Source organism: Heterodontus francisci, chromosome 9 (genome assembly GCF_036365525.1).
Source record: "Heterodontus francisci isolate sHetFra1 chromosome 9, sHetFra1.hap1, whole genome shotgun sequence".
NCBI classification, from domain to species: domain Eukaryota; kingdom Metazoa; phylum Chordata; class Chondrichthyes; order Heterodontiformes; family Heterodontidae; genus Heterodontus; species Heterodontus francisci.
The window spans coordinates 4,430,102-4,455,952 of NC_090379.1; the positions used below are offsets into that span (position 1 = coordinate 4,430,102).

Sequence of the window (25,851 nt, forward strand, 5' to 3'; positions counted from 1 at the left end):
TGGTTTATTCCTCCTACCCTTCTTGAATAATGGTACCACATTTGCTGTGCTCCAGTCCTCTGGTACCACTTCTGTGGCCAGAGAGGATTTGAAAATTTGTGTCAGAGTCCCTCCTATCTCCTCCCTTGCCTCACACAACAGCCTGGAATACATCTCATCTGGGCCTGGGGATTTATCCACTTTTAAGCCCGCTAAAACAGCTAATACTTCCTCCTTCAATGTTAATATGTTCAAGTATATCACAATCCCCGTCCCTAAGCTCTACACTTACATCGTCCTTCTCCATAGTGAACAGAGATGAAAAGTAATCATTTTAAACCTCACCTATATCCTCCAGCTCCACACACAGATTGCCACTTTGGTCCCTAACGGGCCCTACTCTTTCCCTGGTTAACCTCTTGCCCTTAATATACTTATAAAATGCCTTAGGATTTTCCTTTATCTTTCCCGCCAGTGTTTTTTCAGTCCCCTCTTCGCTCTCCTAATTTTTTAAGTACCCCCTACACTTTCTATACTCCTCTAATGCCTCTGCTGTTTTCAGTGCTCCAAATCTGCCATAAGCCTCCTTTTTTTTCCTTATCCAATCCTCTATATCCCTTGACATCCAGGGTTCCCTGGACTTGTTGGTCCTACCCTTCACCATAGTGGGTACATGTTGGCTCAGAACTCTCACTATTTCCTCTTTGAATGACTCCCACTGGTCTGATGTAGACTTTCCTACAAGTAGCTGCTCCCAGTTCACTTTGGCCAGATTCTGTTTTATCATATTGAAAATTGGCCTTCCCCCAGTTCAGTACCTTTATTTCCAGCCCTTCTTTGTCCTTTTCCTTAACTACCTTAAATCTTACAGAGTTATGGTCACTATCCCCGAAATGCTCCCCCACTGACACTTTTACCACTTGTCCAGCTTCATTCCCTAGGATTAGGTCCAGAACTCCGCAGCCTTACAGCTCCAGCGACCCTGGTTCGGTTCTGGGTACTGCCTGTGCGGAGTTTGTAAGTTCTCCCTGTGACCGCGTGGGTTTCCTCCAGGTGCTCCGGTTTCCTCCCACCGCCAAAGACTTGCAGGTTGATGGGTAAGTTGGCCATTGTAAATTGTCCCTAGTGTAGGTAGGTGGAAGGAGAGTGGTAGGGAATATGGGATTAATGTAGGAGGGGATGTGGTAGGGAATATGGGATTAATGTAGGATTAGTATAAATGGGTAGTTGATGGTCGGCACAGACTCGGTGGCCGAAGGGCCTGTTTCAGTGTTGTATCTCTCTATGACTCTAACTGCCCCTTCTCTTGCAGGACTTTCTACGTATTGGCTCAAAAAGCTCTCCTCTGTATGCATTTTAAGAATTCTGCCCCCTTTAAGCGTTTTGCACTAAGACTATCCCAGTTGATATTGGGGAAGTTGAAATCCCCTATTATTATTACCCTATTATTTTTACACCTCTCTGAGATTTGCCTACATATCTGCTCCTCTATCTCTTCCTGACTGTTTGGAGGCCTGTAGTACACTCCCAGCCAAGTGACTGCCCCAATTTTGTTTTTAATTTCTACCCGTATGGCCTCATTTGAGGAACCTTCTAAGGTATCATCCCTCCTTACTGCAGTAATTGACTCCTTGATCAACAGTACAATGCCACCTCCTCTTTTATCCCCTCCCCTGTCATGCCTGAAGATTCTATACCCTGGAATATTGAGCTGCCAGTCCTGCCCCTCCCTCGATCATGTCTCTGTAATAGCAATAAGAACATAATGCCATGTGCTAATCAACACCCTCAATTCATCTGTCTTACTAGTAAGACTCCTTGTATTAAAATAGGTGCAATCCAGCCTTGCATTTTTCACTTATGCCTTAACAGGTCTATATTTGCTCTGCCTTCCAGACTGACTCAGTTTCTCTTCTATATTTGGCTGTGCATCACCCCCTCCCTACTGTACCTCCACTGCATCCCATCCCCCTGCCAAATTAGTTTAAACCCACAATCCCCCCCTCCCCACTGCCAGCACAACAGCACTAGCAAACCTCCCAGCAAGGATGTTGGTCCTGTTCCGGTTCAGGTGCAACCCGTCCAACTTGTACAGGTCCCACCTTTGCCAGAAACAGACCTAGTGATCCAGGAAACTAAAGCCCTCCCTCCTGCACCATCTCCTCAGCCACACATTCATCTCCTCTATCCTCCTATTCCTATACTCACTAGCACATGGCACCGGGAGTAATACAGAAATTACAATCTTTGAGGTCCTGTTTTTTAATCTGCTACCTAGCTCCCTAAATTCTTGTTGCAGGACCTCATCCCTCTTTCTACCCATGCCATTGGTACCAATGTGTACCACGACCTCTGACTGTTCCCCCTCCCCCTTCAGAATGCCCTGCAGACGCTCCATGACATCCTTGACCCTCGCACCAGGGAGGCAACATACCAACCTGGAGTTTGTGGCCACAGAAACGCCCATCTGTTCCCCTTACGATAGAATCCCCTATCACTATAGCTTTTCCACTTCTTTTCACTCCCTCCTGTGCAGTTGAGCCACCCGTGGTGCCACAGACTTGGCTCTTGCTGCATTCCCCTGAGAAGCCATCGCCCCCAACAGTATTCAAAGTGGAAAATCTGTTAGATTGGGAGATGGACCCAGGGGACTCCTGTACTACCTGCCTAGTTCTTCTACTCTGCCTGGCGGTCACCAATAACTTGGTTATTCAACTTTGAAAGAACGTGACAGAGTTGAGCTTACTGAAGTATAGAAAAGAGAGTCAGAACACAGCCGTCAGCCATGGCTCAGGCCAAGCACTCTCTCCTATCCTGCCCAACATTTATCCCTCAACTGACAACGCCTAAACAGATTATCTGATTATCACATTGCAGTTTGTGGGAGCTTGCTGTGCACATAATTGGCTGCCGTGTTTCCTATATTAGAGTAGAGATGTGAATTCAAAAGTACGTTACTGGCTCACCAGGGCCAGAAAATATGTACCCCAGGCTGTTAAAGAAGCGAGTGGAAATGGTGGAAGTTCTGACCATCATTTTCCAGTCGCAATGGATACAGGTGTGATGCCGGAGGATTGGAGAACTGCTAACGTGATGAGGGTAGTGCAGTTGATGCGGTCTACATGGATTTTAGCAAGGCTTTTGACAAGGCCCCATATGGCAGACTGGTTAAAAAAATAAAATCTCATGGGATCCAGGAAAATGCAGCAAGGCGGATACAAAATTGGTTTAGTGGCAGGAAATAAAGGAGCGAGGGATAGATTAATTACAGGCCAGTCAGTCTAACCTCATTAGCGGGCAAATTATTGGAATCTATTCTGAGAGACACGATAAGCTGTCACTTAGAAAGGCACGGATTAATCATGGATAGTCAGCATGGATTTATAGAGTCATAGAGAGATACAGTATTGAAACAAGCCCTTCGGCCCACTGAGTCTGTGCCGACCAACAACCACCATTTATACTAATCCTACATTAATCCCATATTCTCTACACATCTCCACAATTCTCCTACCACCGATCAACACTAGGGGCAATTTACAATGGCCAATTTACCTGTCAACCTGCAAGTCTTTGGCTGTGGGAGGAAACCGGAGCACCCGGCGGAAACCGACGCGGTCACAGGGAGAACTTGCAAACTCTGCACAGGCAGTACCCAGAATCGAACCCGGGTCGCAGGAGCTGTGAGGCTGCAGTGCTAACCACTGCACCACTGTGCCACCCATTTGCTGAGGGAAGATCTTGCTTGACCAACTTGATCGAAACCTTTGAAGTGGTAACAAGGAAGACAGATGAGGGTAGTGCAGTTGATGCGGTCTACATGGATTTTAGCAAGGCTTTTGACAAGGTCCCACATGGCAGACTGGTTAAAAAAATAAAATCCCATGGGATCCAGGGAAATGCAGCAAGGTGGATACAAAATTGGTTTAGTGGCAGGAAATAAAGGGTAATTACTGACTGGCGTTTTTGCGACTGGAGGGCTGTTTCCAGTGGCGTTCTGCAGGGCTCAGTACTGGGTCCCCTGCTTTTTGTGGTGTATATTAACGATTTGGATGTAAATGTAGGAGGCATGATCAAGAAGTTTGCAGACGACACAAAGATTGCACATGTGGTCGATTGCGAGGAGGATAGCTGTAGGCTGCAGGAGGATATTTATGGTCTGGTCAGATAGGCAGGAAAGTGGCAAATGGAATTCAACCCGGAGAAGTGTGAGGTGATGCATCTGGGGAGGTCAAACAAGGCAAAGGAATACATGATTAATGGGAAAATACTGAGAAGTGAGGGACCTTGGAGTGAATGTCCACAGATCCCTGAAGGTAGCAGGACAGGTCAATAAGGTGGTTAAGAAGGCATATGGAATCCTTTCCTTTATTAGCCGAGGTACAGAATACAAGAGCAGGGAGGTTATGCTGGAACTGTATAACTCATTGGTTAGGCCACAACTTGAGAACTGTGTGCAGTTCTGGTCACCTCATTACAGAAAGAATATAATTGCATATAGAGAATACAGAGGAGATTTACAAGGATGTTGCCAGGACTGGAAAAATGCAGCAGTGAGGAAAGATTGAATAGACTGGCGTTGGTTCTCCTTGTAACAGAGAAGGTTGAGGGGAGATAGAACATAGAACGGTACAGCACAGTACAGGCCCTTCGGCCCACGATGTTGTGCCGAACCTTTAACCTAGCCTAAGGTCAAACTACCTACATACCCTTCATTCTACTATCATCCATGTACCTATCCAAGAGTCGCTTAAATGCCCCTAATGTATCTGCTTCTACTACCACGGCTGGCAGCGCATTCCACGCACCCACCACTCTCTGTGTAAAGAACCTAGCTCTGACATCTCCCCGAAACCTTCCTCCAATCACCTTAAAATTATGCCCCCTGGTGATAGCCCTTTCCACCCTGGGAAAAAGTCTCTCACTATCCACTCTATCTATGCCTCTCATCATCTTGTACCCCTCTATCAAGTCACCTCTCATCCTTCTTCGCTCCAATGAGAAAAGCCCTAGCTCCCTCAATCTTTCTTCGTAAGACATGCCCTCCAGTCCAGGCAGCATCCTGGTAAATCTCCTCTGCACCCTCTCTAAAGCTTCCACATCCTTCCTATAATGAGGCGACCAGAACTGAACACAATATTCCAAGTGTGGTCGAACCAGGGCCTTATAGAGCTGCAGCATAACCTCGCGGCTCTTAAACTCAATCCACCTGTTAATGAAAGCCAACACAACATACGCTTTCTTAACAACCCTATCAACTTGGGTGGCAACTTTGAGCGATCTATGGACATGGACCCCAAGATCCCTCTGTTCCCCCACACTACCAAGAATCCTGTCTTTAAGCCTGTATTCTGCATTCAAATTCGACCTTCCAAAATGAATTACTTCACACTTTTCCAGGTTGAACTCCATCTGCCACTTCTCAGCCCAGCTCTGCATCCTGTCAATGTCCCGTTGCAACCTACAACAGCCTTCCTCACTATCCACAACTCCAGCAACCTTCGTATCATCGGCAAACTTGCTAACCCAGCCTTCCACTTCCTCATCCAAGTCATTTATAAAAATCACAAAGAGCAGAGGTCCCAGAACAGATCCTTGTGGAACACCACTGGTCACTGAGCTCCATGCTGAATACTTTCCATCAACTACCACCCTCTGACTTCTATGGGCCAGCCAAGTTTGTATCCAGACAGCCAACTTTCCCTGTATCCCATGCCTCCTTACTTTCTGAATGAGCCTACCATGGGGAACCTTATCAAACGCCTTGCTAAAATCCAGATACACCACATCCACTGCTCTTCCTTCATCAATGTGTTTTGTCACATCTTCAAAGAATTCAATAAGGCTTGTGAGGCATGGCCTGCCCCTTACAAAGCCATGCTGACTGTCTCTAATCAAACCATGCTTTTCCAAATAATCATAAATCCTGTCTCTCAGAATCCTCTCCAATAATTTGCCCACTACTGACGTAAGACTGACTGCTCTATAATTCCCAGGGTTATCCCTATTCCCTTTCTTGAACAAGGGAACAACATTTGCCACCCTCCAATCATCCGGTACTACTCCAGTGGACAGTGAAGACGCAAAGATCATCGCCAAAGGCGCAGCAATCTCCTCCCTCGCTTCCCGTAATATCCTTGGGTATATCCCGTCTGGCCCCGGGGACTTATCTGTCCTCATATCATTCAAAAGTTCCAGCACATCCTCCCTCTTAACCTCAACCTGTTCAAGCATATCAGCCTGTTCCACGCTGTCCTCACAAACGACCAGGTTCCTCTCACTAGTGAATACTGAAGCAAAGTATTCATTTAGGACCTCCCCTACCTCCTCCGACTCCAGGCACAAGTTCCCTCCACTATCCCTGATCGGCCCTACCCTCACTCTGGCCATCCTCTTGTTCCTCACATAAGTGTAGAACGCCTTGGGATTTTCCTTAATCCTACCCGCCAAGACTTTTTCATGTCCCCTTCTAGCTCTCCTAAGTCCATTCTTCAGTTCCTTCCTGGCTACCATGTAACCCTCTAGAGCCCTGTCTGATTCTTGCTTCCTCAACCTTAAGTAAGCTTCCTTCTTCCTCTTGACTAGCTGTTCCACATCTCTTGTCATCCAAGGTTCCTTCACCCTACCATCTCTTCCCTGCCTCATCGGGACAAACCTATCCAGCAGTCGCAGCAAGTGCTCCCTAAACAACCTCCACATTTCTGTCGTGCATTTCCCTGAGAACATCTGTTCCCAATTTATGCTCCCCAGTTCCTGCCTAATAGCATTGTAATTCCCCCTCCCCCAATTAAATATTTTCCCATCCTGTCTGCTCCTGTCCTTCTAAATGACTAGAGTAAAGGTCAGGGAGTTGTGATCACTATCACCGAAATGCTCTCCCACCGACAGATCTGCCACCTGGCCTGGTTCGTTGCCAAGCACCAAGTCCAACATAGTCTCCCCTCTAGTCGGCCTACCGACATATTGAGTCAGGAAACCTTCCTGGACACACCTGACAAAAACTGCTCCATCCAAACTATTTGCACTAAGCAGGTTCCAATCAATAGTAGGGAAGTTGAAGTCACCCATGACAACAACCCTGTTACTTCTGCACCTTTCCAAAATCTGCCTCCCAATCTGTTCCTCCATGTCTCTGCTGCTATTGGGGAGTCTATAGAAAACTCCCAACAAAGTGACTGCTCCTTTCCTGTTTCTGACTTCCACCCATACTGACTCAGTAGACAAACCCTCCTCGACGACCTCCCTTTCTGCAGCTGTGATACTATCCCTGATTAACAATGCCACTCCCCCACCTCTTCTACCTCCCTCCCTATTCCTTTTGAAACATCCAAACCCTGGAACATCCAACATCCATTCCTGCCCCTGTGATATCCACATCTCCGTAATGGCCACAACAGCGTAGCTCCAAGATCTGGTTGAAATGTACAAAATTTTGAGGGGCCTGGATAGAATGGAGGTGAAGGGCACCTTAGCAGAGAGGTCAGTGATGAGGGGGCATAGACTTAAAGTGATTGGTAGAAAAATTACAAGCGAGATGACGAAAAGCTTTTTCACCCAGAGGGTGGTGGGGTCTGGAACTCACTGCCTGAAGGGGTAGTTGAGGCAGAGACTCTCAACTAATTCAAAAGGAATCTGGATATGCACCTCAAGTGTCATAATCTGCAGGGCTCCGGACCAAGTACTGCAAGGTGGAATTAGAATGGGTGGGTCGTTTGTCGGCCGGCACAGACACGATGGGCCAAGTGGCCTCTTTCTGTGCCTTAAACTTTCTACGATTCTATGAAATTATAGCACCTGCACTTCTTTCCCAGCTGAGATAGGAAAAATCTAACCTATGATTTTACTGACCTGTGTGAGTCAAACTTAACAGTTAACACAACATCAGCTTCTCTCAACTCCCCTCATTTTGTTTGCAAACACTTACGTTTGTGACCAGGTAGACTCCACGGCCTCTAGATGATGCCACTGGTTTGACAATCCATGGTCCCTTATCCTTAGTATGTGCAGCTTGAAATGAAATACACTGACAATTATCAACAACTACTGATGAAGGAGTTAGTTCCAACCAGATCAAACAGTATCAATAGAATTCGATCTTTTATAAAGGCAACCTAGTCAAACCAGTACAAGGATCAAACCTGACCGGGAGTGGGTCCCGGGGCGGAACCCAATTAGGAACTGGGATGTGTTTTATTTGATGGAACATTATTAGGAATCATTCCAGCTGTTTGCTCCGAGTTTTTTTTTTATTCATTCATGGGATGTGGGCGTTGCTGGCCAGGCCAGCATTTATTGCCCATCCCTAATTGCTCTCGAGAAGGTGGTGGTGAGCTGCCTTCTTGAACCGCTGCAGTCCATGTGAGGTAGGTACACCCACAGTGCTGTTAGGAAGGGAGTTCCAGGATTTTGACCCAACAGTGAAGGAATGGCGATATAGTTCCAAGTCAGGATGGTGTGTGACTTGGAGGGGAACTTGCAGGTGGTGATGTTCCCATGTATGTGCTGCCCTTGCACTTCTAGTTGGTAGAGGTCGCGGGTTTGGAAGGTGCGGTCTAAGGAGCCTTGGTGCATTGCTGCAGTGCATCCTGTAGATGGTACACACTGCTGCCACTGTGCGTCGGTGTTGGAGGGAGTGAATGTTTGTAGATGGGGTACCAATCAAGCGGGCTGCTTTGTCCTGGATGGTGTCGAGCTTCTTGAGTGTTGTTGGAGCTGCACCCATCCAGGCAAGTGGAGAATATTCCATCACACTCCTGACTTGTGCCTTGTAGATGGTGGACAGGCTTTGGGGAGTCAGAAGGTGAGTTACTCGCCTCAGGATTCCTCGCCTCTGACCTGCTCTTGAAGCGACGGTATTTATATGGCTACTCCAGTTCAGTTTCTGGTCAATGGTAGCCCCTAGGATGTTGATAGTGGGGGATTCAGTGATGGTAATGCTGTTGAATGTCAAGGGGAGATGGTTAGATTCTCTCTTGTTGGAGATGGTCATTGCCTGGCACTTGTGTGGCGCGAATGTTACTTGCCACTTCTCAGCCCAAGCCTGGATATTGTCCAGGTCTTGCTGCATTTCTACAAGGACTGCTTCAGTATCTGAGGACTCACGAATGGTGCTGAACATTGTGCTGAATCATCAGCGAACATCCCCACTTCTGACCTCATGATTGAAGGAAGGTCATTGATGAAGCAGCTGAAGATGGTTGGGCCGAGAACACTCCCCTGAGGAACTCATGCAGTGATGTCCCGGAGCTCAGATGATTGACCTCCAACAACCACAACCATCTTCCTTTGTGCTAGGTATGACTCCAGCCAGCGGAGAGTTTTCCCCGATTCCCATTGACCTCAGTTTTGCTAGGGCTCCTTGATGCCATACTCGGTCAAATGCTGCTTTAATGTCAAGGGCAGTCCCTCTCACCTCACCTCTTGAGTTCTGCTCTTTTGTCCATGTTTGAACCAAGGCTGTAATGAGGTCAGGAGCTGAGTAGTCCTGGCGGAACCCAAACTGAGCGTCACTGAGCAGGTTATTGCTAAGCAAGTGCTGCTTGATGGCACTGTTGATGACACCTTCCATCACTTTACTGATGATTGAGAGTCGGCTGATGGGGCGGTAGTTGGCCGGGTTGGACTTGTCCTTCTTTTTGTGTACAGGACATACCTGGGCACTTTTCCACATTGAAGGGTAGATGCCAGTGTTGTCGCTGTACTGGAACAGCTTGGCTAGGGGCGCGGCAAGTTCTGGAGCACAGGTCTTCAGTACTATTGCCGGAATATTGTCAGGGCCCATAGCTTTTGCAGTATCCAGTGCCTTCAGTCGTTTCTTGATATCACGCGCAGTGAATCGAATTGGCTAAAGTCTGGCATCTATGATGCTGGGAACTTCAGGAGGAGGTCGAGATGGATCATCAACTCGGCACTTCTGGCTGAAGGTTGCTGCAAATGCTTCAGCCTTATCTTTCACACTGATGTGCTGGGCTCCCCCATCATTGAGGATGGGGATATTTGTGGAGCCACCCCCTCCAGTTAGTTGGTTAATTGTCCACCACCATTCACGGCTGGATGTGGCAGGACTGCGGAGCTTAGATCTGATCCGTTGGTTATGGGATCGCTTAGCTCTGTCTATCGCATGCTGCTTACGCTGTTTGGCATGCAAGTAGTCCTGTGTTGTAGCTTCACCAGGTTGACACCTCATTTTGAGGTATGCCTGGTGCTGCTCCTGGCATGCCCTCCTGCACTCTTCATTGAACCAGGGTTGGTCTCCTGGCTTGATGGTAATGGTAGAGTGGAGGATATGCCGGGCCATGAGGTTACAGATTGTGGTTGAGTACAATTCTGCTGCTGCTGATGGCCCACAGTGCCTCATGGATGTCCAGTTTTGCATTGCTAGATCTGTTCAAAATCTATCCCATTTAGCACGGTGATAGTGCCACACAACACGATGGACGGTATCCTCAATGTGAAGGTGAGACTTCGTCTCTACAAGGACTGTGCGGTGGTCACTCCTACCAATACTGTCATGGACAGATGCATCTGCAGCAGGCAGACTGGTGAGGACGAGGTCAAGTATGTTCTTCCCTCGTGTTGGTTCCCCCACCACCTGCCGCAGACCCAGTCTAGCAGCTATCTCCTCTAGGACTCGGCCAGCTCGGTCAGTAGTGGTGCTACCGAGCCACTCTTGGTGATGGACATTGAAGTCCCCCACCAAGAGTACATTTTGTGCCCTTGCCACCCTCAGTGCTTCCTCCAAGTGGTGTTCAGCATGGTGGAATGCTGAGTCATCAGCTGAGGGAGGGCGGTAGGTGGTAATCAGTTGGAGGTTACCTTGCTCATGTTTGACCTTATGCTATGAGACTTCATGGGGTCCGGAGTCGATGTTGAGGACTCCCAGGGAAACTCCCTCTCTACTGTATACCACTGTGCCACCACCTCTGCTGGGTCTGTCCTGCCGGTGGGACAGGACATACCCGGGGATTGTGATGGCTGTGTCTGGGACATTGTCTGCAAGGTATGATTCAGGCTGTTGCTTGACTAGTCTGTGGGACAGCTCTCCCAACTTTGACACAAGCCCCCAGATGTTAGTAAGGAGGACTTTGCAGGGTCGACAGGGCTGTGTTTGCTGTTGTCGTTTCCGGTGCCTAGGTCGATGCCGGGTGGTCCGTCCGGTTTCATTCCTTTTTCTAGACTTTGTAGTGGTTAGATACAACTGAGTGGCTTGCTAGGCCATGTCAGAGGGCATGTAAGAGTTAACCACATTGCTGTGGGTCTGGAGTCACATGTAGGCCAGACCAGGTAAGGACAGCAGATTTCCTTCCCTAAAGGACATTAGTGAACCAGATGGGTTTTTACAACAATCGACAATGGTTTCATGGCCATCATTAGGCTAGCTTTTAATTCCAGATTTATTAATTAAATTCAAATTCCACCTTCTGCTGTGGTGGGATTCGAACCTATGTCCCCAGATCAATACCCTGGGTCTCTGGGTTACTAGTCCAGTGATAATACCACTACGCCACCGCCTCCCCTATTAGAGTTGATCTAATTGAAGCTTTCACAATTGAGCAGTTGTAACTTGATCCCAGTGTTCAATAGTTCAAAGTTAATAACGAAGAATGAAAATAGAAATGTAGAATAAGTTAGCAGGAAAGGACATTGAAGCACACAACATAAATGGGATCGAAGAACAATTAGATTAGTCTCTGGAGAGAAATTGGATCGATGGGAATAACAAGGAGGTCAGGTTAAGCTGAATCAAAGAGGTTTGTTGGGCTTCCTCTTTCGAAGAATGGGTTATGATGAATCACACCATCATTGCCATCCGCACACCATTATCATCACCACACACGCACAGAGAGCTTGGTAGGACCACAGTGCTGGGAAGGGGGCTCAGCAACAGCTTTCTAAACATTGAGCTCCTAAAGCAACCCAGGCTCTCAGATGGGGCAGACAGAATTGCTAAGCGGAGGCTTAAATTTCCCTTGGTCTGTGGGTAGGGGGGCAGTGGGCAGGAGGAGAAAATGAAACCTTTCCTTCCCAAAAAATGATAAGACAGTCATCCTGGACTAATCTGGCAGCAGAAAAAGATGGTCAGGTAGAGCTCACCTATCCCATCAGCAGCGCCAGATCACAGCAGTGCCTGCCTGCCCATCACCTCAACAGCACCTCGGACATGAAGTGACAGCAAATCAAGTCTGGGCCACACCCTTCCTGTCAAAGTGCTTTTATTTTCTCCATTCTCTAGATGTGGACATCTGGCCTTATTGTACTTTCCTAGTTGCCCTGAGAAGATGGTGGTGGGTCTTCACCTTGAACGAGTGGCTGTGGTTTTGTGCAACCAAGTGCCTTGCTAGGCCATTTCACAGGCTTGTTAAGAGTCAACCACATTGGTGCGGGACAGGACACACAGATAGACCCAGACCAGCTAACAACGGCAGGTTTCCTTCCCGAAATGACATTAGTGAACCTGTTGGGTTTTTACTGTTTACTGATTTTGTAAACTGAATTCAAACTCTCAGGCTGCCGAAGTGGGATGTGAACTCACTTTCTCTGGATTGCTGGTTCAGTAACATAGTCACAAACTACCATTGGCCTGACACTGCACTAGAGATAGCACCATTTGGATTAGACTAAACTGCAATTCTTTGCAAGGGTCTTACTCCACAATTCCTGATACTCAGAGGGGAGGATGTATGCCTGAGGTACAATGTTGAAGTGTTTGAAACCATGAGTTTGCTGCATGCGTTGGATGTTTTTGTATAGCCGATCCTTCCTGGTCAATTCATAGGATCTGGAACAAAGAAAATTAAATCGAATCAATGAAGAAAAATGCAATCATGCCTTCGGGTAGGTTTTTCTGAGCATATAATCTTGGGTGTGACCACCATTAATGAGGACTGCACTCTGATTTTATGGTGTTCATAGTGCAAGGAAGCTACTCTATTTTACAACAGCAGCAGCATATGACACATAATACATTGGAAATGGTGATCAAAAGTGTGAATGAAATGTTGGACTGAATTTTGTGAGAAATGTAATCAGAGACGGTAAAATTAATGTTAGTTTTTGAGTATCGTCTATTAAAATTGTTGCTTTTTAACATTTTTACTAGATGCAAAATCTTTATACATACAGAGAACAGATAATATTGTAGACAATGCATTGATATTTAAACCTTCTTTAATTTCATTTATCTGTTGGTTTGCGAAACAGTGTGCAACTTGCTCCAAATCCCAAAACGCCTCACTTATTAAATAGGACCACAGAAAATTAACCATGTTGGATTTCAGTTTTCATGGACCCTGCAAATACACACACATCCCCGAGGGTATAGGACAGATTATTTTTCTGATCTACCCATTTCACTTCAGAGACGTTTAAATTTAGTCTTGCGTCCTACTCAATTGGCTTAATGCGAACAAAATATCATCCTGTGCTACACCAACCATCATTTAGAACAATTTCCAAAGGGAGAATGCGCAGCATTATCATTCTTCAATGATAAATCAGGGTAGTAAGTTAGGCTCTACAGTCTAGAGAGGTTTTCAAACTAGGAAGACACAACCTTGGTGTTCCTGATGACTCTTTCTGTCAAGGTGATGAACCTCAGTACTTTGTTTGCATTCTTTATCGCCATCAACTTTTGATTGCTACCTATAACCACTTATAACTGTTTTTGCAGATCTGTTTTCTACTCTACCCCATTTAGTTTCTTAACTTTCAAAGAATAAGCGGCCTCCTTATTCCTCCTGCCGAAATGAATCATCTCACACTTCTCTATATTGAGTTTGTCTGCCATATATCCAGCCATTCTGAAAGCCTGTTTATATCTTCTTGTATTTTGGTGCAGTCATCCAAGTTATTAGCTAACCACCCACCCGCTCCCCATCACCATTTAGTATCATCTGTACATTCAACACCATAGCTCCAAATGCTGACCCAAATCATTTATGTACATGGTCAACAACAGTGCTTCCAGCAGCATCCCTGAGAGACACCACTTCCCACTCTCTGCATACCAACCAGATCACAGGCTTGGAAATAACTACATGAAGCATATCCAGGGGTCAGTACATTCTAAAACACCCACAGAGCTTTGTTCCCTTCAGAAAATGCAAAGGACGCAGCAGGTCCAGAGGAAACGCTACAACAGAAACAAGGATTATCCACATCAATGAAACCATAAGCAAATGAACAATTCAACCTTTGGTACAAGTGAGAAAGAAATAGAGGCTGGTTATGTACCTGGGGAAGTGATTGACTTTCTGAAACTCCAGTAGAGTGCGTAATACATAAGGTTTGAGATGGGAACCTGTCCACATCAGGTTGAAATCATTACTGTTGGGATGGACCTGTATATAAAGAAATGGGAAACATGACAGCATTAGTAACAACAACCTGATTTGTGAACTTCATGTTTATTAAGGCTGGTGAATGGGCCACTTTCCCATATTAACAGACATTATCAGTGCCAAACACTCCCAGACCAGGTACTTAAAAAAAAAATTCATTCATGGGATTATGGGCATCACTGGCAAGACCAGTATTTATTGCCCTCCATAATTGCCCTCGGGAAAGTGGCCTTTTCAAACAGTTGCAGTCCATGTGGTGTTAGGTACAATGTTGGGGAGGGAGTTCCAAGATTTTGATCCAGCGACTGTGAAAGAAAGACAATAAATTTCTAGTTCAGGATGATGTGTAACTTGGAAGGGAACTTGCAGGTGGTGGCGATCCCTTGCGTCTGCTGACCTTGCCCTTCTAGGTGGTACAGGTTGCGGGTTTGAAAGGTGCTGCTGAAGGAGCCTTGGCGAGGTGCTGCAGTACATCTTGTAGATGGTACGCACTGCTGCCACTATGCATCAGAGATGGAGGGAGTGAATGTTTAAGGTGGTGGATGGGGTGCCAATCAAGTGGACTTAGCCCCAGAATTCCCAGCATCTGTCCTGCCCTTGTAGCCATAGTATTTATGCAGCTGGTCCAGTTATGTTTCTGGTAAATGGTGACCCCCAAGATGTTGGTGAGGCATTTAGCAATGGTAATGCCATTGAATGTCCAGGGAGATGGTTGGAGATGGTCATTGCTTGGCACTTGTGTGGCACAAATGTTATTTGCCACTTATCAGCCCAAGTCTGAATGTTGTCCAGATCTTGCTGTAGGCGGGCACCATCTGTTTCATTATCCAAGGAGTTGCAAATAGCACTGAACACTGCAATCATCAGCAAACATCCCCACTTCTGATCTTACGATGCAGGGAAGGTCACTGATGAAGTAGGTGTAGATGGTTAGGCCGAGGACACTACCCTGAGGAACTCCTGCAGCAATGTCCTGGGGCTGTGATGATTCGCCTCCAATAACCACAACCATCTTCCTTTGTGTTGCATATGACTCCAGCCAGTGGACAGTTTTCCGCCCGATTCCCATTGACTACAGTTTTGTGAGGGGTCCTTGATGCCACACTGAGTCAAATGCTGCCTTGATTTCAAGGGCAGTGACTCTCACCTCACCTCTGGAATTCAGCTCTTTGTCCATGTTTGGACCAAGGCTGTAACAAGGTCTGGAGACAACTGGTCCTGGCAGAACACAAAGTGGGCGTCAGTGATCAGGTTACTGGTGAGTAAGTGCCGCTTGATAGCACTGTTGATGACTCCTTCCATCACTTTGCAGTTCAGAGAAGGTTTACTAGACTAATACCTGGAATGGGCGGGTTGTTTGTTTTAGAGATACAGCACTGAAACAGGCCCTTCGGCCCACCGAATCTGTGCCGACCATCAAACACCCATTTATACTAATCCTACACTAATTCCATATTCCCACCACATCCCCACCTGTCCCCACATTCCCCTACCTATACTAGGGGCAATTTATAATGGCCAATTTACCTATCAACCTGCAAGTCTTTGGCATGTTTGGAGGAAACCAGAGCACCCGGAGGAAACCCACGCAGACACAGGGAGAACTTGCAAACTCCACACAGGCAGTACCCAGAATTGAACCCGGGTCGCTGGAGCTGTGAGGCTGCGGTGCTAACCACTGCGCCACTGTGCCGCCCAGTCTTATGAGGAATGGTTGGACAGGCTCGGCTTGTATCCGCTGGAGTTTAGAAGAGTAGGAGGCAACTTGATTGAAACATATATGATCCTGAGAGGTCCTGACAGGGTGGATGTGGAACGGATGTTCCCTCTTGTAGGAGAATCTAGAACTAGGGGTCACTGTTTAAAATAAGAGGTCACCCATTTAAAGACAGAGATGAGGAGAAACTTTTTCTCTCCGCGGGTCGTGAGACTTTGGAACGCTCTTCCTCAGAAGGCAGTGGAAGCAGAGTCTTCGAATATTTTTAAGGGAGAGGTAGATAGGTTCTTGATATGCAAGGGAGTGAAAGGTTATTGGGGGTAGGTGGGAATGTGGAGTTGAAGTTACAATCAGATCAGCGAGTGGCCTACTCCTGCTCCTAGTTCTTATGTCCGTGTGCTGATGATCGAATGTAGGCTGATTCGGCTAATTAGCCAAATTTCACTTGTCTGCTTTTGTGGACAGGAAACATCTGGTCAATTTTCCACATTGTCAGGTCGATGCCATGTTGCAGCTGTACTGGAACAGCTTGGCTAGAGGTGTAAATAGTTCTGGAGAACAAGTTCTCAACACTCTAGCCAGGATTTAGTCAGGGCCCAAAGCCTTTGCTGTATCCAGTGTGCTCAGCCGTTTCTTAATATCCCATGTAGTGAATCGAATTGGCTGAAGACTGGCATCTGTGAGGATAGGTCTCAGCAGGAGGCCGAAATGGATCGACCACTCAGCACTTCTTGCTGAAAATGATTGCAAATGATTTAACTTATTCTTTTGTATTGTGCTGGGCTCTGCTAACATTGAGAATGTGGATTTTCAGGGAGCCTTTTCTTCTTCCTGACTACGCAGTGACTCGCTGACATCATCAGAGTGTGCCAAGCTGAGCACATGCGCAGCTACATTTTGCCAGGACTAAGTGGCGCATAAATGGGATTACGTCATCGTGTATCCGTGCCTGGTTCATGTTCGCGCATGCGCGATAAAGCGTCATCGGGTGTCCAGCCGACTGCAGGAAGCAGCTGAATGGGAGACTTTGAGGCTAGAGCTCGATCCCATCACTCGCTCCCGCCCCACTAGCCGCGCTCCCCCCTCGGCAACTCACTCCAGGCCTCGACGCTTCCTCCTCTCAGCCGCTCGCTCCAGACCTCACTGCTCCCCTCCACTCCCCGGCCAATTGTTCCTCGCTTTGCGTCACTCCACTCTCCGGCTGCTCGCTCCCGCTCCTCTCCCCTGCCCCCCCACCCGCCAGCTCTAGGCCGCGCCGCTTCCCTTCTCTCGGCCACTCGCTCCTACGTCACCCATTGCTTCTTCGGGCGGTGCGTGGTGAATGATCAAACGTGGGAGCGAGTGGCCGAGAGGAGGGAAGAGGCGCGGCCTATAACTAGCGGCTGTGTGGGGGGGGGGGGGGGGGGGGGGGGCGGTGGAGGGAGCAGTGGAGCAGTGAGGTCTGGAGCTAGCGGCTGAGGAAGGTAAGCGGCCAGTAGGGAGGAGGGGGAGAAAGCGAGTTGCCAAGGGGGGACAGCGGCCAGTGGGGTGGGAGCTAGTAGCTGCGTTCGGGTGAAATCGGTCCTGGTCAGTCACAGAATCACAGAAAATAATACAGTGCAGAAGAGGCCCTTCAGCCCATCGAGTCTGCACCGATGCATTAAAGACACCTGACCTGTCTACCTAATCACATTTGCCAGCACTAGACCCATAGCCTTGACTTGCCAAGTGCTCATCCAGGTACTTTTTAAAGGATGTGAGGCAACCCGCCTCTACCACCCTCCCAGGCAGGGCATTCCAGACTGTCACCACCCTCTGGGTAAAAAAGTTCTTCCTCAAATCCCTCTTAAACTTCCTGCCCCTCACCTTCAACTTGTGTCCCCTCGTAACTGACCCTTCAACTAAGGGGAACAGCTGCTCCCTATCCACCCTGTCCATGCCCCTCATAATCTTGTACACCTCGATCAGGTCACCCAGGGAAAACAACCCAAGCCGATCCAACCTCTCTTCATAGCTTAAATGTTCCATCCCAGGCAACATCCTGGTGAATCGCCTCTGCACCCCCTCCAGTGCAATCACATCCTTCCTATAATCGGACGACCAGAACGGCACACAATACTCCAGTTGTGGCCTTACCAAAGTTCTATACAACTCCAACATGACCGCCCTGCTTTTGTAATCTATGCCAGTCATATAAACAAATCACAATAACGAATTGGCAGCACATTTTATACTCTGCCCGATTTCCTTTTCCATCGATCTGGGTGCCAATTCACTGAATTTCCATTGGAAGATAATCATAAAATTCCTTTTATATTTAATAGGATTACTGCAATATTAAATGGATCTGAGGATTACAGTTAGTATCCTATAACTACACGGTAGCATATTACTGGGCTTCCGTCCAACTTAATGTAAGGTTAGTTTGCTAGAACGATCTAGCCATAAGCATTTCTTGTGATTAAATTGAGCAGCGCCATCTTTAATCCTGGCAGCTGCTTGAACGTTGCAGACACTGCAGTGGAAGAGCCTGCATTTGCGCATGTGCAATCACTGCGCCACCTAGTGGTTGTATTGTCAGCAAACGCAGCCTTAATTGTCCACCACCACACGAATGGACGTAGTAGGACTGTACAGCTTTGATCTGATCCATGTTGTCCTGTATTTTAGCTTCACTATGTTGCTGCCATTTAGCATTCTGGTAGTGCCACACAACATGATGGAGGGTGTCTTCAGTCTAAAGATGGGACTTCATCTCCACAAGGACTTTGCAGTGGTCACTCCTACCAATGCTGTTATGGATAGATGCATCTGCAACAGGTAGATTGGTGAGGATGAGGTCAAGTAGCTTTATCCCTCATGTTAGTTCTCTCATCACCTGCCACAGGCCCAGTCTAGCAGTTATCTTCTTCAGATCTCAGCTAGCTCAGTCAGTAGTGCTCCCGAGCCACTCTAGGTAATGGGGAATTGAAATTTCCCACCCAGAGTACATTCTGTTCCCATGCTACCCTCAGTGCTTCTTCCAAGTGGTGTTCAACATGGTAGAGTACTAATTAAGCAGCTGAAGGCAGTAGGTGATAATCAGCAGGAGGTTTCCTCCTGCATATTTGACCTGATGCTTTGAGACTTCTAGGGATCTCTGGATTACTAATCACATAGCATAACCACAATGGTAATGCTTCCTCAGTGTGGTGAACTGCAAAGAATATGTTCCTCTACATTGATCCAACAGACATTCCCAAAGCAGGTGTAGCATGAGGTTAGATAGAGTAATGCTGCTTCTACACTGTCCTATCAAACACTCCCTACGAAGGTTCAGCATGGATTAAATAAAGAATTTAGTTTCCCTTATGTAGAGTTTACACACAATCAGTTGACCAGAGCTGTTGAAACTCCAGCCAATGGGCTATGTACAGATTCCGAAGCCTGCCAATCCAGCCTATGAAGCCCAGGAATTTCAGCCCTTTTGGTCTTTATATTTTATATTCACCCATTGGTCCTGTTTGAATTGTTATAGGTCTGGAGGTTTAGAAAGGGTTGTTCTTAGCGTTACTGCCTCATTATGTATAAATCCTAAATCAGAACACCCAGATCTGTCAGCATCAGCAGTTGGAGATATCTTCAATTTTACAGGAACGGGAACTGAAACTGTGTAGGTATCTTCGACTCTCCTAAGGACACACAAAGACAAAAAGCGTGGCCACCATGTCGCAGGGTTATACCCATTTTACATAAGCCTGGAGAACCTGAGCTCAAGCTGGGACCTGGAAACAGGTCAAGCTTCCATCCTGCTGACCTCAGATGATGGTGTGGCATGAGGAGCCCATGAAAAAAGGGGCAACGAGCAAAACAACCCCAATTAACAGGGAAGGGAACCTTCAATTTAACAAACATTGTCTTATGACTATACAATGAGAACGTACCTCGTGGAAGCCATGCACCGTCAAAATGCTGCGCACCAGCCTGCTCTCGGTGCGCACGATCTTATACGCCAAGTGATAGCGCTCTACAACAGGAAAAGAAACACATCACAATAGATCATACCGGTTTAATTATATGATCCAAAATAAGCAATGCTAACCCAGCCTTAGTGTTCTATTGTACTGCAGGAAGCTGTGGCAAGGTGTGCGGTTTGGGTCTGCAACACCCAATCTAGCATAGTGAGGGAGGACTTGAAGTTAGGCCATGTGAATACTTACTGTTCAAGGCAATTCCTGAAATATGTTATTTCAACAGCATTGTTAGCCAGTTTAAAATGGATTATCAATTTCCTGTTTTGGAAGTTTTCCCATCTCAAATCATCTTTTTCATGAATTTTAGACTGGGCTGCTTAGAGATCAGGATACAGTAGTTACGTATAAGTTAGAGGGAATGGGCTCGATGGGTCGAATGGCCTTTCCCATGTGGTTTCTTGTATTCAAGTCTCAGAATCATTTCCAACAGGAAGTAGGAAACAAAGAGCAAGAGACAGGAAAGGTTAAAAGGAAGGGGACAAGACCGAAGCCATGGTCAAAGAGATTGCCTGTTAACGAGGTTTTGAAAGGTAAGGAGAGAAGTATCAAGGTGAAATGTTTTTAAGAGTCCCAGAGACCAAAGGTGTTGCGGTTAAAACATCAGCTTTTGATAAAACAACAGAGCTAAATTCAGAAATGTTAATGATTTTAAAGACATCTTCATTGTTTAATCTTCACAAAAGTCTTGATAAAGTGGTAATATGCACAATATCAAGTGCAGTTATATTGGTTCAGTTCACTGGTGAAACAGGCGATGAAGAGGACTCCACAGACACACACTGTCGATGAACACAGTAGGAAAAGGCTGAATCTTTACTCTCCAGCTCGCTCTCCTGACTCTGGAGGATCCTTGTACCAGCGATAGGCAAAGACAACTGAGTTCACTTTGCTAAACTGTTTTAATTCTACCTTGGTCAGACAGACGAATGGTTAATCAGTCCTCATGGAAATTATACATACCGCCAATTGAGCGCAAGGTGCTATCCTTTGTTACAATGCCATCTGCATAGAAAACCAAGGTGGGTACCATCCGAGTGCTGCCTGCCCACCGAATGCATGGGTGGTCCCTGCAACATAAAGCTCATTTCAGAAGTGTGCATTGCAGCAACTCTCTCCAAAAGAAAATCCCCCATTCTCAGAATCAACACAGAAGGAGGCCATTCAACCCATCACACTACCTCTTCAACTGGAACTGTCCATTCCAATCTCATTCCCCTGTCCTTTCTCTGTATCCTTTTTACTTTTCCACAGATCCAGAGAGTTTAGACCAGAGAGAGAGGCCATTTGGCTTTTTGAATCCATGCTGACTCATAGCTAGAGCCATCAAAAACTAATTGCACAGCCATATTGCTTTGTGTTTATCTAATCTCCCCTTAAAAGATACCATGGTCTCCGTTTCAATTACTCCCCGTGAAAAAGTATTCCATGCTCGAACATTTCTCTGAATAAAATTTCCTTCTTTCATACACTTAGGCAACAAACTGTTGGAGAAGGAGCTCAATGTGGGGAAGTGTGAATTCATCTACTTTTAATCCAAGACAAATTGAAATATTTTCTTGATGGTGCGAGACTCGGATCTGTGGAAGAGCAAAGAGTTTTAGGGTCCACATACACAAATTGCTTTAAAGCATGTATACATGTCTAAAAAGCAATCAAAAGGTGAATGGAATATCAGTCTTGATCTTAAAGGAACTGGAATATACATGAGGAAGTAATGCCTTAGTTATACCGAGCCTTGGCCAGACTCCATCTAGAGTACTGAGCTCAATTTTGGGCACTGAACCTCCCATCCTAACAACACTGTGGATGTACCTACACCCCAAAGACTGCAGAGGCTCAAGAAGGCAGCTCACCACCACCTACTCAAGGGCAATTAGGGATGGGCAATAAATGCTGGACTAGCCAGCAACGCGCACATCCCATGAATGAATAAAAAAAAACAGATCAGCCTAGGACGGGATGTAATTCAGATTCACCAGAATGATACCAAGGCTTAAAGGGTGATATTATGAAGATTATGTTGCATAAACATGCCATGTGTTCCACTGAGTTGAGGAGATTGAATGGCGATTTGATCTGGGAGTTTTAAATGATAAAAGGTTTTGATAGATTAGATACAGAAAAGCTATTTCTTCTGTTTGGAGAATCCAAACAGAGGGGCATTATCTTCAAATTAGAGCCAGACCATTCAGGAGCAAAATCAGAACCAATTTTTCCACATGAAGGATAGCAGAAATCTGAAATTCTCCCCTAAAAAGCTATGTAGATCATGGGACAATTGAAGCTTTTGAGGTGATGATCAATAATTGTTTGTTGGACAAAGGCATCAAGGACTCCCAGATAGAGTACTGGAGGTCAAAACCCTAGAAACATTTAAGGAGCAATGGGATGCTGCACTAGGGAGAGGGCAGACAAAATAAAATGGGCGAATTACATTTCTCTTCCATAATTATAAATGAATCAAAACACAGAAACTATCACAAAATACCATTTGTCAAAAACCTTTGAGTGTTTTCTTCTCCCTAATTCTCTGCCCAATTCTCCTGACCCTCCAGACTGAGTCACTGTCCAATAGAGAGAAGAGCCTTCAAGGGATCATTCTTCAAGTGTCCTTGAGTACCCCTGAGTAGTCAGTACTGGCAAGCTATTCAATTATTGGGTGGGGGGGGGGGGTGCAATAATTGAGATGAGCCCAATTCTGTTCTCAACCAGCATAGATGCACGTATCATATGTATCATTATGTGGCGATCAAGAGCAGCAGCCCCAACTGATTTGTTTCCCTCACTCGCCCAAGAGCTCTAAGACCACTTGTAGCATCCATATTGCTGCCCCAGCTGAAATCAGCGATATCAGCACTGACTGGAAATCAAAATCTGTACTTTCTGGAGTGCGTAGCTTGGTGCTTTACCAGTAAATACCAAGGGAGGGCAAAGACATGTGAAATAAAGCAATCATTTATCCTTCAGAATATAAAATGATCATAGCAGAAGGGATCCATTCTTCACCGTAGGAGATTGTACAATACAACTTGTTCTTTCTTATATCCCAAAAGGACATTCGATCCACAAAGCTGCAAAGGGATGAGAGCAAAGTGGCACAAACACAAATCTATTAAAGGCACTTACAGTCCTGCCAGCTGCTGTACCTCCAGCTCTTATTGCTGACTCTGCACTGTTGTGCTTTAGATTAAACCTTAATACTGTGCTGCCTGTATCAGAGTCTAGAAAACGCAGGAAAGGCTGACATCACACAAAACAGCCACAAAACTCTCCCCATTACAACAGCACATTTCAGAGACTTTGAACACAAGAATCAAAAAAGGCCATCCAATAATCATAGAATGATACAACATAGAATGTGGCCATTCAACCCACTGTGTCAGTGTTGGCTCTTTCGCAGAGCTATCCAATTAATCCCACTCCCCTGTTCTTTCTCCATAGCCCTGCAAATGTTTTCTCTTCAATATTTAGCCAATTCTCATTTAAAGTTACCATTGAATCTGCTTCCACCACTCTTTCAGGCAGCACATTCCAGATCATATCAACTCGCTTCATTAAAAAGACATTTCTTAGTGTCTCCTCTGGTTCTTTTGCCAATCACCTTAAATCTACATCCTCGGGTTACTGACCTTCGTGCCACTAGAAACAGTTTCTCCTTAACCAAAGACTGACAGGAGTAACGGTAACAGTGGGTGATATTTAAGGAGGAGATCTTTCAGGTACAGGCTAGGTACATTCAAACAAGGGTGAAGGTACTGGTACCAAAGCCAAGGTTCCTTAGATGGCAAGGGAGATAGAGATTATGAGGAAACCAAAAAAAAGAGAGCATATGATGCATGTCAGGTGCATTCTTCAAGCAAGAACCTGGCCACATACAATAAGTTGAGAGGAAAAGTGAAGAGGAAAATAAGACTGGCAAAGAGAATATGAAAATAGAATGGCAGATAATATAAAAGGGAACCCTAAAATCTTCTACTGGCATGTAATTAGGAAGCGGGTAGTAAGAGGTGGGGTGGGCCTAATATGGAAGAAGACAGTGAGATATATGCTTAGAAGCGCAGGGCAAGCTCGAATACTTAATGACAACTTTGCATTGGTGTATACTAAGGAAGAGGATGCTGACAAAATATTTCTAGAAGCAGAGATGGTAGAGGTAATGGTTGGGGTGAAAATTGATAGACAACCTTTCTAGTGCATCCTGCCTATATTTAGAGTGGATAGGTCGCCTGGTCCGGATGACTTGCATCCCAGGTTGCTAACAGAAGTGGGGGTGGAGATAGTGGAATGGCTTGCCATAATCTTTCCTAGATACAGGGGAGGGGAGGGAAATGCCAGAGATTGGAGAGTGGCAAATGTGACACCATTGTTCAAGAAAGGATCTAAAGGACATTCCGAGTAACTACAGGTACCGACCTGACCGCAGTTTAACATCGTGGTGGATAAGGTTTTAGAAACAATAATCAAGCAAAGAAACAACAGGCACTTAGAGAGGTTTGAGTTAATTAAGCAGAGCCAGCACGGATTTTATTTATTTATTTAGAGATACAGCACTGAAACAGGCACTTCGGCCAACCGAGTCTGTGCCGACCAACAACCACCCACTTATTCTAATCCTACATCAATCCCATATTCCCTACCACATCCCCACCATTCTCCTATCACCTACCTACACTAGTGGCAATTTATAATGGGCAATTTACCTAACAACCTGCAAGTCTTTGGCTGTGGGAGGAAACCGAAGCACCCGGCGGAAACCCACGCGGTCACAGAGAGAACTTGCAAACTCCGCACAGGCAGTACCCAGAACTGAACCCGGGTCGCTGGTGCTGTGAGGCTGCGGTGCAAACCACTGCTCCTGTGCCGCCCACAAATTTGCAAAAGGCAAATCGTGCTTGACTAATCCAACTGAATTTTTTGATGAAGTAACAGTGGAAGTTGAAGAAGGGAATGCAGTGGATATTGTCTCTATCCACTTTAAGAAAGCATTTGACAAAGTACCACATAAAAGGCTGGTTAACAAAATTGAGGTTCATGGAATAGGAGGGTCAGTGTCAACTTGGATAAAAAAAATTGGTCTAAAGACAGAGAACAGCGAGTCGGGGTAAATGGTTATTTTTCAGACTGGAGATGGCAGACAGTCGTGTTCCCCAAGGGTCAGTGCTAGAACCACTGCTTTTTTGATATATATATATATATATAAATGACTTGGATATTAGAATACAGAATAAAATGTCAAAATTTGCCAATGATACCAAACTTGGAGGTGTGGCAGTGAGTATGATACCAATCAAACCCAACAGGACATAGATAAGCTAGCAGAATGGGCAGACAAGTGACAGATGGAATTTAATACAGAGAAGTGTGTGCTGATGCATTTTGGCAGAAGGGTTAAGGAAAGGCAATATGGACTTAATAGCGCAGTTCTAAAGAGCGTGCAGGAACAGAGGGACCTGGAGGTTCACGTGCAAAGATCCTTGAAGGCGGCAGAACATATTGAGACTAGTTAGAAAAGCACATGGAATCCTGGGCTTCATAAATAGAGGCAGACAGTACAAAAGCAAAACCTTTAGAAAGCTCAGGTTAGGCCATAACTAGAGTAATACATTCAGTTCTGGTCACCACTCTTTATGAAGAAAGTGAGGGCCCTTGAGGGGGTGCACAGGAGATTTACCAGAACGGTTCCAGGGATGAATGATTTTAGCTACAAGGTACCATCTCCTCTCGTAAAGCCTCTCATTGTTCAATTTCTGCTTTGCATACCAATTTGTAATTCCAATCTTCCAATCTACCTGGGCCAGATACCTTGCAATTCACTGATATTAAG

The 25,851-nt window shown here is 46.0% G+C and overlaps 1 protein-coding gene across 11 annotated transcripts in view; it reads right to left on the reverse strand.

Annotated features, from left to right (window-relative positions):
• The window catches only part of ttll5 (tubulin tyrosine ligase-like family, member 5), a 432,290-nt gene that overhangs the window by 376,243 nt on the left and 30,196 nt on the right, over window positions 1-25,851 (reverse strand). For all 11 annotated transcript variants that reach the window (XR_010975642.1, XM_068038454.1, XM_068038450.1 and 8 more), the window contains 5 exons: window positions 20,988-21,094; window positions 19,938-20,020; window positions 14,212-14,318; window positions 12,627-12,757; window positions 7,904-7,986 (listed from right to left, as the gene is read on the reverse strand). Coding sequence is in view for 10 of the 11 variants with exons in the window: in XM_068038450.1 (XP_067894551.1) it covers window positions 7,904-7,986; window positions 12,627-12,757; window positions 14,212-14,318; window positions 19,938-20,020; window positions 20,988-21,094 (511 nt within the window). In the remaining variant the exon portion in view is untranslated. The remainder of the gene's footprint in view (window positions 1-7,903; window positions 7,987-12,626; window positions 12,758-14,211; window positions 14,319-19,937; window positions 20,021-20,987; window positions 21,095-25,851) is intronic.